Source organism: Mauremys mutica, chromosome 12, assembly GCF_020497125.1.
Source record: "Mauremys mutica isolate MM-2020 ecotype Southern chromosome 12, ASM2049712v1, whole genome shotgun sequence".
Classification (NCBI taxonomy): Eukaryota; Metazoa; Chordata; order Testudines; family Geoemydidae; genus Mauremys; species Mauremys mutica.
Window position 1 is genome coordinate 44,883,896 of NC_059083.1, and position 17,652 is coordinate 44,901,547.

At 53.0% G+C, this 17,652-nt stretch overlaps 2 protein-coding genes across 2 annotated transcripts in view; both read right to left on the bottom strand.

Moving 5' to 3' along the window:
• The window catches only part of LOC123345949 (E3 ubiquitin-protein ligase TRIM39-like), a 205,796-nt gene extending 190,484 nt beyond the window's left edge, over nucleotides 1-15,312 (bottom strand). The window contains exon 1 of the mRNA XM_044983088.1: nucleotides 15,296-15,312. The gene's annotated coding sequence lies outside the window, so the exon portion shown is untranslated. The remainder of the gene's footprint in view (nucleotides 1-15,295) is intronic.
• On the bottom strand, nucleotides 1,893-13,183 carry LOC123345965 (E3 ubiquitin-protein ligase TRIM39-like). Its single transcript, XM_044983104.1, has 6 exons — nucleotides 12,640-13,183; nucleotides 11,058-11,153; nucleotides 10,044-10,274; nucleotides 9,494-9,516; nucleotides 9,291-9,394; nucleotides 1,893-2,514 (listed from the first exon to the last, which is right to left on the bottom strand). Exons 1-6 carry the CDS (start codon nucleotides 13,054-13,056, stop codon nucleotides 1,955-1,957), a joined length of 1,431 nt encoding a protein of 476 aa, XP_044839039.1. The 5' UTR covers nucleotides 13,057-13,183; the 3' UTR covers nucleotides 1,893-1,954.
• Nucleotides 15,313-17,652: the final 2,340 nt, after the last annotated feature.

Consider the following 17,652-nt stretch of genomic DNA (forward strand, 5'->3'; position numbering starts at 1 on the left):
AAGTATCTGACTCTGCTGCACCCAACCAAAAAGTGAGAACTAAGTTTTTCTCCAACAATGACAGAGTGCAGCAACGACTTCTATTCACCGTTGTGCTGGCACAGCAGCAGGGGCAACAGGTTTGTATAATTTTTGGTGGTGCCCAGAATGGGTCCTGCGCCTCCCCTCCCACCCCCACCTGCCTTGTAAGCCGATCTATATATTTTTAAAATAATGTAAAAGTGGACTGGAAACAGTAAGCGCTTAACAGTTTCCCTCTATTGCACAATATCACTATTGTCAGAAAAATGTATTTAACTAAGACTATCAACTTGATTAATACTGTTTTGAATACGGAAACAATGCAGCACTCTTGGATCAATAACCCATAAAAGCAAATACCAAGCCCTAGCTGCTCAGGTCCAGACTCCAGGAAGCCCCCTCAGAGTCAGTCAACTCCCGGTGGGTGCTGGGGGGGGGCTACCATAACATGTGTGTCTCCTCCCCTCCTGCCTCTGCAGGCGCAGTCCCTTTGTTGTGAGGTAGCGCAGCACAGAGTGGCTGGGCAAGGGGCAGCTCCATCCCCCACTAGACAACGATGAAAAGTGTTTGCTGCCTCCTGAAGAACATTGCAAAAGAAGGGGCTACATTTTGTTTTAGTTTTAGAAAGTATTTGCTTTTATGGATTATTGATCCAAGAGTGCTGCTGCACAGGGCGCAGGCAGGGATGCCAGCAATGCCTCTCTGCTATGTACATCGGCCAAACTGGACAGTCCCTACGGAAAAGGATAAATGGACACAAATCAGATACTAGGAATGGCAATATACAAAAACCTGTAGGAGAACATTTCAACCTCCCTGGCCACACAATACAGGATTTAAAGGTAGCCATCCTGCAGCAAAAAAACTTCAGGACCAGACGTCAAAGAGAAACTGCTGAGCTACAGTTCATCTGCAAATTTGACACCATCAGCTCAGGATTGAACAAAGACTGTGAATGGCTTGCCAACAACAAAAGCAGTTTCTCCTCCCTTCGTGTTCACACCTCAACTGCTAGTAGAGGGCCTCACCCTCCCTGATTGAACTAACCTCATTATCTCTAGCCTGATTCTTGCTCGCATATTTATACCTGCCTCTGGAAATTTACACCACATGCATTCGACGAAGTGGGTATTTACCCACAAAAGCTCATGCTCCAAAACGTCTGTTGGTCTATAAGGTGCCACAGGACTCTTTGCTGCTTTTAATTCTATCATTTTTTTCAACTATTAATATTCAAAGATGTAATGCAGGACGTGAGCATATGTGCCCTGCCTTCCAGAGAGAACCAGTCAAGACAATAAGGGTGGGGGGGGAGAAAGAGAGAGAGAGCAGCTGCACATGTGTGTAGTTGTGATGTTTATGACACTTGTACATTTGTAACTGAACAACCCAGTCTGACAATTTAATAGTTTATTTTGTTAAGATAAATATTTTGGATTTCTTGAAATTCTACAGTTGAAATACAAATGACGTTATTTAGAGAAGTTAAACTTCACTATAGATTTGAGGGAAAGATAAAAAATGTAAATAATTCCATTTCTACAAATATATTTAGATACTTGTTTTTAAAATAGTGTTTAAATGTAAATTAAAATATTCTTGTATTTACACCTTGTTACAATAATGTTTTCTAAATTAAAATAATCTTTTTTCTTTCATATTTTATATTGAGATTTCACAGGGGTAGAAAATTCTGACCGGAGTGAATGACCCCATCCCCCACCATCTGCTACCCCTGGGGCAGGGGACAGGGAAGGTGGGGGCTGGGGGTTCCCAGGTGTCCGGTTTTCGACTGGAATCTCCAGCTGAAAAGGGAAACTGGCAGCGTCGGGTCAGCACAGAAAGTCCAGTTGTTGCAGTAACTGGCCCCCACCACCGGGGGCAGGAAGAGCAGCAGGGCTGGGAAGGGCCAGTCTGTGCCGCGGGGTCACTGTCAGGGACCGAGATTCCCTCCGGCCTGAGCTAGGACCGGGCAGATTATCAGGGGAGCCGCGTTTGTCCCCCCAGCGTTGTTCCAGGGACAGAAATAAGGGCGGAGCTTCCCGGAGAAGGTGCCAGTGAAAGTGAAGAGATGGGACCTGTCAGTCACATTGTAAAATGAGACCTCGCCCGCCTCATAGTCCAGGAAAATCCCCACCCGGCTGGGCCTGACGCTCACGGGGAGGGGGGTCCTGAGGGAGGTGCCGGCCTTGTATTCCCCTTCCTCCACCCACACAACCCAGTATCCATTCCCAGGTGAGAATGTGCTCTCCCCTTTCCTGCTCACAGATTCCCTACAAACCCCCAGTTCCCAGCCTGTCTTGTCTCCCACCTCCACCTCCCAGTAACGCCTCCCGCTCCCGAACCCCTCAGCGCCCAGGACAATGGCATATCTATCAAATCTCTCAGGGTTGTTGGGCAGATCCTGGCGAGTGTCTCCGAGTCTCACACGTTTCTGATCCTCAGACAGGACGAGTTTGGGATGAGCCGTGTCTGGATCCAGAGTCACGTCCACTGGGGAGAGAGTCACAGAGTCAGGGCCGGGGGCAGGGGCTGGTCACTGGGATCAAAGGGAAATTAACTTGCAGCCCCGTTAATCACTGGGGCGGGGGGGAGGGATTGTTGCCTGAGGGGAGTCAGGGCCCCTCTGCCTGTGAGGAGACAATGAGGGAAAAGGGCAGGAGGAGCGGGGGAGGGGTGAGAAGGTGTCAGGGGAGGGGAGGTGACAGACTGATGTTGGCAGAGGAAAGGGGAGGGGGAGGTGACAGGAGCAGGGGGAGGGAGGGACATGGGGTGGGGCAGGCACAAGGGCTATGGGGTGATAAGGGAAGGGAGGGGCACCAGACAGGGGTGTGAAGGGAAGGGCAGGTTCCAGGGGGCTGCAGGGGGTGAGGGGAGGGGTGGGCTCCATGGGAGAAGAAGGGGACAGACCCCAGGAGGCTGCGGGGGGCAAGGGATGGGGCAGGCACCAGGAGGACAGAGGGGGGTGAAGGGCGGGTTCCAGGGGGCTGCAGGGGGTGGGGGGAGGGGTGGGCACCAGGGCAGAAGAAGGGGATGGGCCCCAGGAGGCAGCAGGGAGCAAGGGAAGGGACAGGCACCAGGGGGCAGAGGGGGGTGAGGGAATGGGGGGAGCGCCAATGGGGCAGGGGAAATCAAGGGCAGGGTGAGCTCCCAGGGGTGAGATGATGAGGAGTGAAGAGGTGAAACCATGGGGGGGAGCGAATGAACAGGCATTGGAGCCAAAGGGGCAGAATGGGGGTGAGGGAGGAGGTGAGCAGAAGGGGGGCAGAGAGAGGGGCGTGGAGAAGGGCAGGCCCTAGGGGGGCAGAGGCGTGTGCAGGGAGATGTGGGCACCAGGGGCCCAGGGGCTAGGAGAGGGGGAGGGGAGGGGTGGGGCAGTGCTGAGGTGAGGGGAAGGGCTGAGACCAGGGGGGCGAGGGAAGGGACTTGCACCAGGCAGGGAGAGGGGCCAAAGGAAACAGCAGGCACCAGGGAGGCAGATAGGGCCAGGGTAGAGCTGGGACTTGGGGCAGAGGAGGAGCTGGCACCAGGGGATTGGAGGGTGGTGAGGGGTGCACGTGTCACGGAGCCAGAGGGGGAGGGGAGGGTCAGTGGTGACAAATAAGGAGAAGGTGGCATGGGTGATGGTGGCAGAGGGGCGAGAGGAGAGCAGGGTCAGTGGGGCAGAGGGTGGTGAGGGGATGGGCACCAGGAAGGAAGGGGACAAGAGGAGGGTCAAGTTTTGGGGGGCAGGAGGAGGGAAGGGGCAGGTGCCAGGGGATTGAGGGGTTGAGCAGAAGGGCAGGCACAGGGAGGGCAGAGGAGGGGAGGGAGAAGCACCAGGGGGCAGAGGAGGGGTGAGAGGCAGGGCAGGTGGGTAGAGGGAGGTGTTAGGAGAGGGGATTGGGGAGAGGCAGGTGCCAGGGGGTCAGAGTGGGGCTAGAGGAAGGGTGGCCACAGGGAGGGCAGAGGAGGGGAGGGACAAGCACCACAGGGCAGAGAGGGGTTAGGAGAGGGGTGGGCACAGGGGGGTGAGGGAAGGGGCGGGTGCCAGGGGTCAGAGAAGGAGAGGAGCAGATGCCAGGAGGGCTGAGGGGAGTAAGAAGGGCAGGAGGCAGGACAGCAGAGGAGGGTGAGGGGAGGGGTGGGAGACATGGCACAGAGGAGGGAAAGGGGAGAGGTGGATGCCAGGACATAGCAGGGGTGTGAAGTGATGGGAGGGCTCCAGGATGCAGAGGATGTTTGGGGGAGAGGGGCAGATGCCAGGATGGCAGGGGGAGAAGGGATGGGCTGTTCCAGTGGGGCAGAGATGGGTGGAGGGCAGGGGCATGTGCCAGGGAGGAAACGTGGGAGTAGAGGGGCAGGGGCCCAGGGGAGCAGAAAGGGAGTGAGAAGAGCGGGAGGGACGTTGGTGAGGGGTCAGAATAGACGCAGGGTCCAGGGTCCCTCACAGGGGTGGGGGAAGGGTAAGGGAGGGGCGGGAGCCAGAGAGGGGGGAGGGAGAGGCAGGGCCCAGGGAATCTCTGATGCTTTCGGGCCATGTGTGGTTGGTTTCTCGCTCAGAGCAGGTCGGTGCTGTCCCCACACACACTGGGGGTGCAGCCCTGCCCCAGGGGGAGCAGCTGGGACTCTCCATGCTGGCAGGCCCCACGGGCCCCACCTTCCAGCCAGGAAAACCCCACAGCCAGCCCCTCCCCTCGCCAGGCTGAGCCCCACCCCCACGGGGGCAGTTGTCTGCATTTCAGGGGGAGGGGTATAAATGCGTGCTAATCAGCTGTTGCTAATGAGGCCAGGGCAGTGGGGAGTTGAGGGGGCATTTCCCCACTTACTGCCCCCTCCATCTGGGAGAAGCTGCACCGGGGACCAGTCCCAGTTCACACCTGCGCAGCGCGTCTGCACTAGGGGTTTGCACCGCTGCAGCTATATCCGTGAAAGGAAACCCTGGCAGACATGGCTGAGACACTGCTGTGCCAGGGGCCGTAACCCCTCCCCACACTGGGGTCAGGGCGAGCTCTAACATTTTTGCCACCCCAAGCAAAAAAAAAAAAAAGAGCGCCGACCCCTCCCCAAGTGCCGTGTCGCGCCGCCCAAGTCCCCACCCCCCAGCGCCGCTCAAGTCCCCGCCCCACCCCCAGCATCACCTGGCCAAACCAAAACCAACAAAAACAAACCCCGATCGCCGCCCCCTCCCAAGGTGCTGCCCCAAGCACGTGCTTGGTAGGCTGGTGCCTGGAGCCGGCCCTCACTGGGGTTATGGATCAATAATTACAGGGTCACTGGAGCAGAGGAGCTGGACTCTGGGCTCCCAGGTGGGGGCCTGACTCACTGGGCTGAAGAGTCATTCTCTCTCCCACGCTCTGGCATCACACGGGGGGATTGAACCTGGGGCTCCCAGCTGAGGGACCAGCCCCTGGGCTAAAGGCTACAAGGGAAGCAGTGGCACCTTTTCCTCTTAATTGAAACTAGTCAGCAAACCCGACATGGATTCACGAATAGTTTCTCTTGACCCGAAATATAATTTTCCAGCAAATAAACTATTTGTCCAAAACATTTCACCCAGCTCCACTGCAAACCTGTCTGAGCAACTTAGGAGTCCCAATACCAGTGACCTGCAATGAGAGACTGTCAACATCCCCAGAAACGCAGTTACAGGCAGGCCAGGCTCAGGACATCAGCTATGAAACACTCCAGAGCTGCTGTTTAATTTGCCCTTTGAAGACAAATGCCCCCGGGCCCCTGATCTCACCCCCACAAATTAGGCTGAAAATGGAGATTTGGCTCCAGCCTGAACTCTCTGCCCAGAGCCATTTGTCCCATGGACGCTGCTAGCGGCACAGACCCTCTGCAGCTGCACCTGGGCATCTCCCAGAGCAGATAACAGTCACAGAGACCATCTCAGAGCCCCAGGAGCTCAGGTGTCTCCATCTAATGACTGTGCCAGCCATCCCCCTCGCTCCCATTAACCAGCCCTGGGTCAGACACGCTGGGAACTTTCACACCCAGACTCTGGAGACACTTTGGGTCCTTCTACACAGCCTGCAGAAGTGAGTCTTGGAACGGGGTGGACAGATTCAGGCTCGCAGGGCTCCCTCTTTGAAATTAAAAATAGCCACAAAGATTTTCAGGTTCTGGCTGGAGCTCAGGCTCTGAAGCCCAGGGTGGAGCCAGGTCTGCCCCTCACAGAGCAAGAGGGGACATTGTCTGTGTCCACATCCCCTTCACCCCCTTCCTGGGATGGGGAACAGCAGCCCCAGGGCCCCTCCCTTCACCCCAGGGCAGGGGAGTGAGAGCCCTCGGCCTCCTGGGCAGTGGGGCCTCCCAGCACAGGTTCCTGGGTGAGCGAGAAAGTGTCTCCACACAGAGAGCTCTGCGCACCCGGCAAATAGACACATGTGCCCATGGATCAGGATCCGGGATGGTGCCCTCCCCAGGAGTGATGGAAGCTCCCTCAAAGTAGAGGGGTCACCCACTCGTGCCAGCCCTTCTCCCTGAGCTCCTGTCCCCGCACCCCTGAACCCTCGCTCTCACACTGCCCCTCCTTCCTGAGCCCCTGCCTTCACACCACCTCTTCCCCAACACCCTGATCCCCTGGTCTCTCCTCCCGGCCCCCTGCCCCAGTGTCGCTCACCCCTACAGCTGGTAAAAAGTGGGAGGGAATAGCCCTCCCATTGGTAATAGTGATGGGGCCATGGCCCCCAGGCCCCCCTCTTCCAGTGCCCCTTACTCACTCCCCAACCCCAGTAGGAGAGGACCCTTGGGACAGTGTCAGTGAGTTGGGTGCTGGGGGTATGAATTGGGTTTTACACCCCGGCTGCTGGAGCTCTCTGTATTGAGGGTATAATGAGATAGAGGCCGTGTGAGCCCCTCACTGTCCTGCCAACGTGGCTCAGCCCTGACAGCTGCTGGAGCCTCTCCCTGGGGAGGAATCGTCCCTGCGGCCCATTCAGGCCTTGGCCTCCCTACGGAGGTGGCCGGTGAGGCTGCCGTTAAAGTGAGTTACGATGTGAGCTCCTGTCCGCTGAGAACTGGACTCTGAGCCTGGGCTGAGATCGGTGACTGGGGAGCGAAAGGCCCCAGCTGCCCTCACTGCCCCCCTGAGCCAGCCCAGCGCCGCCAGCCATTCAGTGCAATAACAGCGATGCTCACACTTGGTGACACCCCCAGTGCCCCAGCGGGCAGGGCGAGGGCCTGTCCAAGGAGCAATGGGCACAATCTGCAGCAAGAGAGGTTGAGGCTGGAGATGAGGAAACACTTGCTAATTCTCAGGGCCGTGAAGCTCTGGACCTGGCTGCAAAGGAGGTTGTGGGATCCCCGTCACTGGAGGTTTGTAAGAACAGGTTGGACAAATCCCTGCCAGGGATAGTCTAGTCCCTGACCGAGCGTGGGGGGCTGAACTAGGTGACCTCTCGAGGTCCCTTCCAGCCCTGCACTGCTCTGGTTCCAGGTTACAGCTGTTCCTGGGGCTGGGCCCAGGGGGCTCTAAGCCTGGTGAGTGGCACGTGAGAGAGTTAACACTGTTAGTGACCATGGCAGCTGGCAGCTCAGCGTCCCTGCCAGGGGCCTGGGCTGGCATGTGGCTGCCTGTACCTGGCTCAGCAGGGTGTTACTGGGCCATGTGGACAGGACCTAGGGTTGGCACCTGTCCATAGGGTTGCCAGGCGTCTGTTTTTTTATTGGAACAGCTGGTTGAAAAGGGGCCCTGGCGGCTCCGGTTGGCACCACGGACTGGGACATTAAAAGTCTGGTCAGTGGCACAGCGGGGGCCCGGGGCTAAGGCAGGCTCCCTAGGTCCGTGCAGCTCCTGGAAGTGGCCACCAATTTACTTCCCTGGAGTTTGAAACTTTTCTAGCAGAACATAACCAAGTGTCAGCCATGGTCAAGCCTCCCTTTGAATACAGGTTGGCTCTGGGGGTGGGGGGAAATTTATCAAGAGGGCTGGTCCCTTTTAGGGGAGTCAGGGACCAGACCACCTGTGACAGGCTCCTGTAAGGGAGAACGAGACAACCCAGACCAACCTGGAAGTAATTAAATCCCTAGGTGGCTAGTCGGCAGCGAAACAGCTAATGAGGCTGATAAAGGGTAACCAGGGCTCAGCTGAAGGGATCCTAGGGACAGGAAGCTGCTGAGGAGAGGAGCTCCCAGGAGAGCTCACCAGAGCAAGGAGCCTGGAAGGGGCTCCTAGAGCAGTGCTCCCCAAACTGTGGGTCGTGCCCCCCTAGAAGGTGTGGAGGAACATTTGGGGGGCCTGACAGGGCCTGGACCAGCCCCCATGGGTGGTGGGAAAGGAACGTCACCCAGCCCTGCTTTGCCCCCAGCTCCACTCCTGCCCCACCCTCAGCCCCAGCTACATCTCCGACCCCGACTTCAGCCACCCACTCCCGGCTCTGCTCCAGGCTGAGAACCCAGCTGCAGCCCCAGCCCCAAACATGGTTCCGCCCCCGGCCGAAGCCCCCAGCTTCCGGCCCCAACTGCGGGTCCACTCCCAGCCATGGCCCCCGGCTTCTGGCCCCAACTGGAGCCCCGTTCCTGGCCCAGCTCCTGACAGCAGCTCCCAGGGTGGGGGCGCAAACCAGGTAAGGGAGGGTAGGACCAAAACAGTTTGGCGACCACTGTCCTAGACAGAGGAGCTCCCCTAAGGGGGAGGAGCTGCCAGAGATGACAATGACAGCAGCAGCTGGAGCAGGACAGAGCCCTGGAGAGCTGCCCCCGGCTGGAGAAAGTGGATGCAGAGAATAAAGGCACAGTCTGAAATGACCCAGCTCCAGGAGGGAGGGCTGGAATCATCCGATTCCATGATGGAAACTAATCCAAGCCCAGCTCCAGGAAGGACTAAGGGCTCCTGACTTGAGGACAGTGAGGAGCTGGAGTGAGAGCTGGAGGCTGGAGCAGAGTGAAGGAAAAGATTTTATTTTGGGCTTTACTGGGACTCAGAGTGGACCACAGGACAGGACTTTTCTCTCAGACCTTTTAGACTGTGAGGCATAATATAAGGAGTGCTGAAGAGGATAAACTGAGGCAGGAACCTTGCCAAGACACCCTGAAATGACTGAACGTGGTAACTCAGCCATGGAGGGGTCAGGATGTCAGAGTGATGGGGCCTGGTCAGACACCTGGGCAAATACCAGCAGGTGGCTGAAAGTAGCAGGCAAACTGCCCAGCACTGAGCACATCAGCCTCCAGCAATCACAGCTCCAAGCCTGTCAGCTGGGCCCATGCGTGTCCTGGGGGTCCCAGGCTCTGTCCAGTTCCCCAGCACAACACAGCTGAATGTCCCAGTAGAATCCACTCACCTCCGAATCTCTTCAACGCTTCCCTCATGTCAAGGGAAATTTTATACACGTTCTTCAGGTCAGTAGAAACAGCTTCTAGTTCCTGGAGTTTCACATTCTCACTCCTATGAAGAAAACGTCCCATCATCACTCAGCTGCTGTGTACACACATCATCCCAGAACCACCACCACGAATATAAGAGCAATGAACATAGGAAACACACCTGCTCAATGTGCTTTTCACATCCTGAAAGGAAAAAAAGAGAATCAATGTTCTGTATTAACGCAATGTGCATAAAACTGTGTGAGTTTCACTCTGGGCATCAAACTTTCATCTAGAAAATAGATCAACCCTCCCAGGCTTCACTGTTTTGTTGTCAAATCTTGTACACTGTTTTGCATTAACACTTCTATCATTTATGTAGGTGAGACAGGAATTTAGCTACAGGATTCTCCCTTCTAGGGACCCAACCCATCAGTATCTGTGTTTATCGACAGTGTTGGGTCCAATGTTCTGGAGTCAGAGCAGGGATGGGTTCAGCTCAGTATCATTCTTCTATCATTCATTTAATCTCCCATGGCCTCACTGGGTCTCCATGAGGAGAATTCCCCTCTAACATGAACTGGGATATTTTGGAACTGATGGAGCCCTTAGCCGGATGTTCTGTTTGTCAGTAAACCACAGAACACATTTACTCTTATTGTTGGAATCCAGACCCAGGGATCTGAGTTCTAATTCTGGATGGGTGGAGATGAATTTTGATGCCGTCTCACCTTTAGCAGCTCCACAACTGGTTGCTGACACTTCTCCTCGATCTCTGTGATCAGCTGCTGCAGAGAGGAGCTTTGCTGGGAGAGTTTGGTTACATTTTCCCTTAGTCTCTGCAGAGTCTCCTTCTCCTCCTCCTCCAGGCTCTGCAGAAGCAGCTCCTCCTCCTCTCTCAGCAGTGTGTGCAGTTTGTTAAATTCACCTGCAATCATCTCTCTCCTATTCTTCACTTTCCCCTTGAAATAGAAGAATAGTAAAGGCACAGAGAAAACGTGAGCCAGATGCTGAGTTACACAGACTGGGCCTCTGTCCATGAAGCAGGGGATTAGATCAGTATCAGGTTTTTAAGGAGATTTACTTCTTTGGGAAACGTATCCTAAAGGGTTTGTTTTAGTTCAGAGTCCATATGGCCAGTTCCATAGCAGGGTTGTCTAGGGTGCTTTGTAAAGACGCAGTCTGTTATTGCAGGTGGCATGGGATTAGGGTGACCAGACGTCCCGATATTTATCGGGACTGTCCCGATATTTACTTCATTGTGCTGCATCCCGATGGATGTCGGTCAGGATGCGAATAGGCAGTTATTTTGCCTCCACAGGCAGAGCCCGGAGGGGACTCGCGCCCCTGCCCTGACTCCGCCCCCTCCTTCCCCTGTTGGATCCCTCCCCAAATCCCCCCCCCCCCGGGGGAAGGAGGCAGAGGCTTTGGTCTCGGTGCCGTGGAAGGGGTGAGGGATGCCGGCTGCGGCTGGGGATGGGGCTGAGTGGGAGTGGGGCATGGGGCAGAGCAGGAGGGGAGTGTGGGTGGTGCCTCGGGGAGAGGAGGCCTAATGGGGGTGGAGTATGGGCAGGGCAATGATCCAGGCGCAGGGGAGGTTCCGGCCCATAGCTGGCACCAAGCCTGTGCAATGGAGCAAACAACCAGAGCAGGGTCATAACCTCCTCCTGGAGCTTTATGGCCCCGTCATTCCTGGGAACGCTGCAAGGGGAAGGGCTCAGGGAGGAATAAACCCAGATACCCACCTGCCACTCTGTGGTTTTCTCCTCCTCTTCAGACATCAGAGCCAGGGCCTCTTCCAGCTCCTTCCTCAGAGGGCCCAAGGCTCCCTGGAGTTTCTCCTGCAGGGACATCATGTGCGATAAACAGCCATTAGTCTGCCTGTCCGATGGGTGGACAGTAATGTCCATATTGGCATTTCACACATGAGCAGTAAATATCCTGGAAGCAGTAAATATCACTGAGCACAGGCCAAAGGGGAAACAGCTGGGAAGGTTCTGAACGATCCCTCCTGCCGGTGCCAGTGAAGAGGTTGGGGCAGCACCTCGCTGCTCTGTACCCAGACCCAGGCCAGGAACAAGACCCCACTGTGCTCTCCTCTATCCAGGCTCCCATGTAGCCTCCCCCAGGCAGCAGCTGAGCACCTGAGCCAGCGCAGTCCCATTAACTGCACAGGGTGAAGCTGTGATGTGGCTGGAGATCAGTGAGGAACAGGGAACACTCGGTCTGAGGGAATGTGCCACCAATAATTATAACTGCTCCAGAGCTGGAATAACCCAGGGCTCTCTTCCCCTTTGACAGCGTGTGATTCATTCACACAGCAACGTGCTCCTGCCCGTCAGCCCTGCTCTGTGCAACACCCCTGGCAGCCCCCCAGAGCCACCTGCTGAGATCTCCCCATTTCACTTTTTCTCTTAGCCCTCGAGTTCTCTCCCCTTTCTCTGCCCAAGGCCCAGGCTGCTGCTGAGAGCTCCTGGGGAGCTGTTCGGTGACACCCCTGCGGTGCTGCTGCAGGGAAGCAGCGAGGGAGGGAGGGAGCCAGCAGGGGCTAGTGAGAGACAGGAGGCGGAAAAGCAGCCTTTGCATCCAGCAAAACAGCTTCATGGATGAGCCAGGATCAGAATGGGGGACGGGCAAAGGTGGCTGGATTCTTTGAAGCTTCACCCACCAAATAAGCTCCGCCCACGTGAGTCACTAAATGGAGACACGTGATCTGTTCAAATGGTGCATTGTTCAAAACGGGATGGAATTGCTGATTGGCTCCAAGGGGCTCCTGGGGCCGGACTCCCCCCATGGGGCTGGAATGTACCCCCGGGCTCTCTGGGCCTGGTCCTCCTTTAGTGGGGGGGAAATAAGAGGTGGCATCTCCCAAACATCACCCGCTTGTGGCACTGGAAGGAGGCGTCACTGGCAATAAATGGTGCCGAGCTGTAATTCTCCCTCTCCGCTCTCAGAGGGGAATAAAATAATTAACAGTGTTGATATTTAAATGATCAGTTCTCCAGTCTGAAGGTAACACGCTCACCTAGACTGGCCTGCAGCTCTTGTGATTTAAACCTCACTGATTGTTAACACCGGCCGTTGTGTGAAAAGTCCCCTTATTTCAGCAGTGGAAGCTGAGTGTGAAAAACATTCAGAATCTCAGAGAAAAGTTTCCCACAGCAGGTATCTTGGAAGACTTGATTTTTTGTGATAGCATCTCCCATACAATGAAGGCTTTACAGAGCTGAATGATGCATCACACCTGTGACAGGTAACATTCAGTGAAATCAGCCTGTAATTAAAATCCAAAGTTATTACCCATTAAACGTGACAGCAATTCCCTACCTTGTACTCCTGGGCAGCCTCCTTTATGGGAACCACCCTGTGCTCTCTGTGAGCCCGGGACAGATGGCAAACCACACAGACAGAAGTTTGATCCTCCTCACAGAACAGTTTCAGAGTCTCCTGGTGTTCCCCACACACCTTCTCCTCTCCTGCTCCCTTTGCTGCCTGTAAACTCAGCCGTTTGACCATTTCTACAACATTTGCCAGCTTCCTGTTCGGCCTGAGGTTTCCCTGTTGCACAGTTTCTCTGCACTGAGGGCAGGAGACGTCTGTATTTGATCCCTCCCAGCACTGGGCAATGCAGGCTCGGCAGAAATGGTGCCCACAGTCTATAATCACCGGGTCCTTAAAATACTCCAGACAGATGGGGCACGTAGCTTCCTCCTGGAGACTTTCCAGGGGGTTGTCTGTGGCCATGGCTCCCTCTGGACAGTGTTACAGGGTTAGTCTCACTTTCCTGAGCTCAGAAATATGCCCCGCCTGCAGCAGCAGCAAGTGGGTGTTTCCCTTCCTGGAACTGACTCAGGCTGTTTGCTGAGCTGGAGCCAGATCACCGCTAATGTTCCAGCCCTGGGGGCTTTGGTGAGAAATGTCCCAACAAGGCTCTGATCCTGCAATCAGCCCCCTCTGCTGGTGGTGGTGGTGGGGGGGTCACTGGGGCTTCACATGCACATCAGCTTCCCCTTGTTCTGCTGAGCTGACAGAACTGTGTGTCCAAGGAATGATATTTAGCCTTGGCAGAATTCATTTGATTTAATATGTAATTTTGACAGATAAGATTAATATTAATTTGTAAGAATGTTTATATATTTATCTATTTAAACTGTCACAGTTTCAGTTTTTATCAATATTATTGTTCACAGCTGTGGGAAATTGGGGGGATTCAGACAATATTTTAGTCAGACAATTATTTTATGACAGTAGACGCAGAGATTCAAAAAGTTAAAAGGTGTAACTGTTAAAACACAAACTGTCGACATCTCATGTCAAAACATGCAAAGTAAATCTCCTTAAATTAAACTCTAGTAAGTTCTCAAGCAGCATTTTTCATACTGTAGCTATTTGTAAATCTCAGTTCTTATCAATGGAAATATTTTTTCATCGGTTTGTGTGCACAAAGTGAAATCAACATTTGCTGACATCTACCGATAAAATCTAATCCTTCTGAGTCTAGGGATATTCAATTCACAGGCCAAAAACGTGGTTAAACTGGAATCAATGTTTCAAAGTCTTGATTGTGACATACACTAAGGCAGCTCTGCCTCAGTGTAAAGGAGACACAGTGTCAAAAGTGTTGCCAACATTGATGATTTTATAATGAATCTCATGAACATAAGAATGGCCAGACTGGGTCAGACCAATGGTCCTTCAAGCCCAGTATCCCGTCTTCCAACAGTGGCCAATGCCAGGTGCCCCAGGGGAAATGAACAGAACAGGTGATCATCGAGTGATCCATCCCTTGTTGCCCATTCCCAGCTTCTAGCAAACAGAACTTAGGGACACACCTAAACAAAGGAAGTTTCTAGTTTTCTTGGTTGCAGAAAAAAACTTAAAATGTGACCTGAGTCAGCCTAAAGTGTGAGAATCAGAAGGCAAATAGAAAGAACTCAACATTTATTAGTATTTTTATTTTTTAGTCTCAAAAAAGGCATCACATCATTCTGGGGATCCTGACTCATGATTTTCAAAAGTTTGGGGTTGGCAATACTGTGCCACTGAGAACTCAGGCCTTAAATCCCCATCCCCCATGGAAAGCCCCCTAATTTCGTGCCATCATTTATCTAACACAGCAGAGTTAACAGACAGGGAAACAGAGAGGGCAAGGTGTGGGAATGCGCATGGAGCCAGGCTGTGGGCCCAAGCAGCAAATGAGCACAGCCCCCCTGGAGTAAGGGTGAAGTAAAGGAATCACTCAGAATGCTCAGTTTTATATTTAGGTCCTTAGAGCCTTTGCTGGAGAAGCCAGGCCTGAAAACCTGAACTGATCACTGCCAAGGCAATATTGCCAGCACCATGTAAGCAAAAATCAAGAGGCTGCTGAAGAAAACATGAGGGTTTTTCTTCTAAAAAATTATATTCTGGACTGTTTGTTTGTGAGCAAGCAGGATTCACTCTGGTCATGTACTCAACCTTTTCTAGTCAGCCCTGAGAGCAAGAAACTTACTTTTGTTAAAGTGAAAGCTGAGATTGTCACGTAATCACAGGATTCCAAGAGCTGTGGCATTAAGAGAAACACCAGCTAATGAAGGAGTCAGTGTGAAATTAGGAAATCTTGCGACAATCCCAATGTGACGTTTTTGTGATTTAATGTGGACAGGAAAGAGCTGCATATCTAACTATTGCAGGTCCTTACCTAGCCCCCATCCCTGCACTGTCTGAGCAACTCACAAACTTCCATGTGCTTAAACTCACATACTGCTGTGCAGAGACATCTGTACCTGCCAGTAGTGTGGGGGCAGAGTCAGGGCAGTGCCTTCAGCTGAGGTTACTGAGCATGCTCACTACAAGCCAAGCAGCAAATCAGGGGGGAAGGCACATGGGTTCATTTGTCCCTTTCTCCTCCTCACACAATGTCTCTGCTGCTGTGCGATGTGGAAGGTTGTTACCCCCATTTAGAAGAGGGGTAAGTCAGGCCCAGACAAAATAAATGACTTACCTGACTTCACACAGAGCAAAACCTGGATCTGTTCAGGTTAACGTTGCACCTTAACTACGGGGCAAACCTTTCCCTCTGCAGCCAGAACCTGGGAGAAGAGGATGAGGAGATGGATGGACACGCCCAGACACAGAGTTTGTCTGATAATCATCTCACTGACCCTCCCCACAGGCACTAGGCCAGTCTGTGCAGAGTCAGGTGATAATGGGGAGATCACCAGTCCCTGATGTGGGCTTTCAGGGGGCTCTGCTACCCCCTGATTGGCTTCCTTTGGTTGGCCCCTGGCATCTAATCAGACCTAGAAGTCAGTGCCTTTGGGCTGAGTCTCTAGAGGCAGCCTGAGCCAGGGGTTTTACCCTTCTATACAGGGACGTCTGTTTTCTAGCAAAATCAAGAAAAGAAAAGGAGAAAACTCCAAAGAGGGTCCTCCTTGCGCTCACGTACGTGAAAGTGAATTCTCTCTCAGTCCTCAAGGAGAGACCTCGAGAAGGAGACGTGCTGCAGCAAAGCCACAGAGATCTCCAAGGTTGCCCCTGTCCTGCACCCCTGTCCTGCCTGGTTAAGGTCAAGATCTCTCTGTGAGATCATCGCCTCCCCACCACCTTTGTCCAATAGGCTGAGGTCCTGCCAAAGGCCCTTGTGATGTCACTGCCACACCCACCCCTCCCCTGCAGTGCTGATGTCCTGCCCCTGTCCAGCCACATTGGATGGTTGAGCTGCTTCCCCTGGCTCACCCCATTCAATGACTCTTCATTGTGGGATGACACCCACTACACAGTAGAACACAAGAGGCTCTTCCCCAGGCCACAATCAGGTTTTCATAAGTTAGTAGACTTTATGGCCAGAAGGAACCATTAGAGCATTTAATCTGATCCCCTGCATATCGTAAGGCCTCCTGTATGTCAGAAGAGTGGGGTTTTTCTTTTACTCAAACAGTTTCTAGAAAGGCATCTAGTCTTTATTAGAAGATCTCATGAGATGTGGAAGCCATCATTTCTCTTGGTAGTTTGTTCCAATGATGAATCACCCTCTTACAAATCGTGGTCTTACTGTCATTATACTTTTTCTGATTTCTGCTTCCATCCACAGGGTCTTGTCATGCCTGTCTCTGCTAGATAAAAGAGCCCTTTTTATATTCAACATTTTCTCTCCATGAAGTCAAGCAACTTACCTCTCATTCTTTTTTTGTACATACTAAACAGACTGAGCTTTTTCAATGTCTCATTACAAGGCATCATACCCATCACTCAATTATGAATCTTTGCTGTACCCTCGCCAATTATTTTAACATAATATTCAAAATGTGGACACAAGAACTGGATTCAACATTCCAAGATCAGTCTCCCCAATGCTGGATCACTTCCCTTTCCATACTCACTACTCTATCCATTCAAGAATGGCTTTAACCTTTTTTACCACAGTTTCACATGGACAGGTTATGTTGAGCAGCTCGTCCACTATGGCCCCAAAATCCTTTTTAGGATCACTGCTTTCCAGCGGACTGTCCCCCATTCTGTAGGGTGCCGCCTGACTCCTTTGTGACTGGAAGTATGGGTTTGCCTATGGCTTTATTAAAACCTAATTATTCAGTAAGTATTTTAGAAGAGCTAGCCCCATAGAGAGAGAATCATGAATTGCTCAAAGACAATGAATGGAGAAAAGCAGCAAGAGCAATCGAACACATGTTTGGTTATGGCTTATTTCCTTGGTCTGAAAAGCGAGTAACAAGGACCCGAGTCTCCTCCCTCACAATAGCCCCATGCTCGCCCAATCAGCACTGAGACTCTGAGAATCAGAAAGCTGAGAGTTCTCACCAGATGTCCCAGGTCACCACCAGAGGGAGTCACTCTTAGAGCACTATTCCAGCCACATGTCTTTGGGAGGGCCTCCCGCAATGAGAGTTGGAGTGGAACCTCCCCCGCACTGCCCTCCACTCCACGTGCACAGACAAGTCCTGGTGGTGAAAGGAGAGCAGGGGGAAAGGACAAAGATGCAAGAGAAGAAGAGAAAGGAGGAAGAGACAGGAAAAGGGAAACAAAAAGGAGAAACTCCAATGTCCCCAGTAATTCTAAGGGACAAAGTCCTAGGACAGAAATAAAATGTTGCCCCCACAATCTAGTGTTTTCCTTTCCTAGAATTCAGCCGGCACCTGATGGATCAGACTGAACAGGTTCCAAACCTCTCGGAGGCTCTTACCTTCTATTCAGGGACGTCTGTTTTCTAGCAAAATAAAGAAAAGAAAAGAAGAAAACTCCAAAGAGGGTCCTCCTTGCGCTCACGTACATGAAAGTGAATTCTCTCTCAGTCCTCAAGGAGACACCTCGAGAAGGAGACATGCTGAAGCAAAACCACAGGGA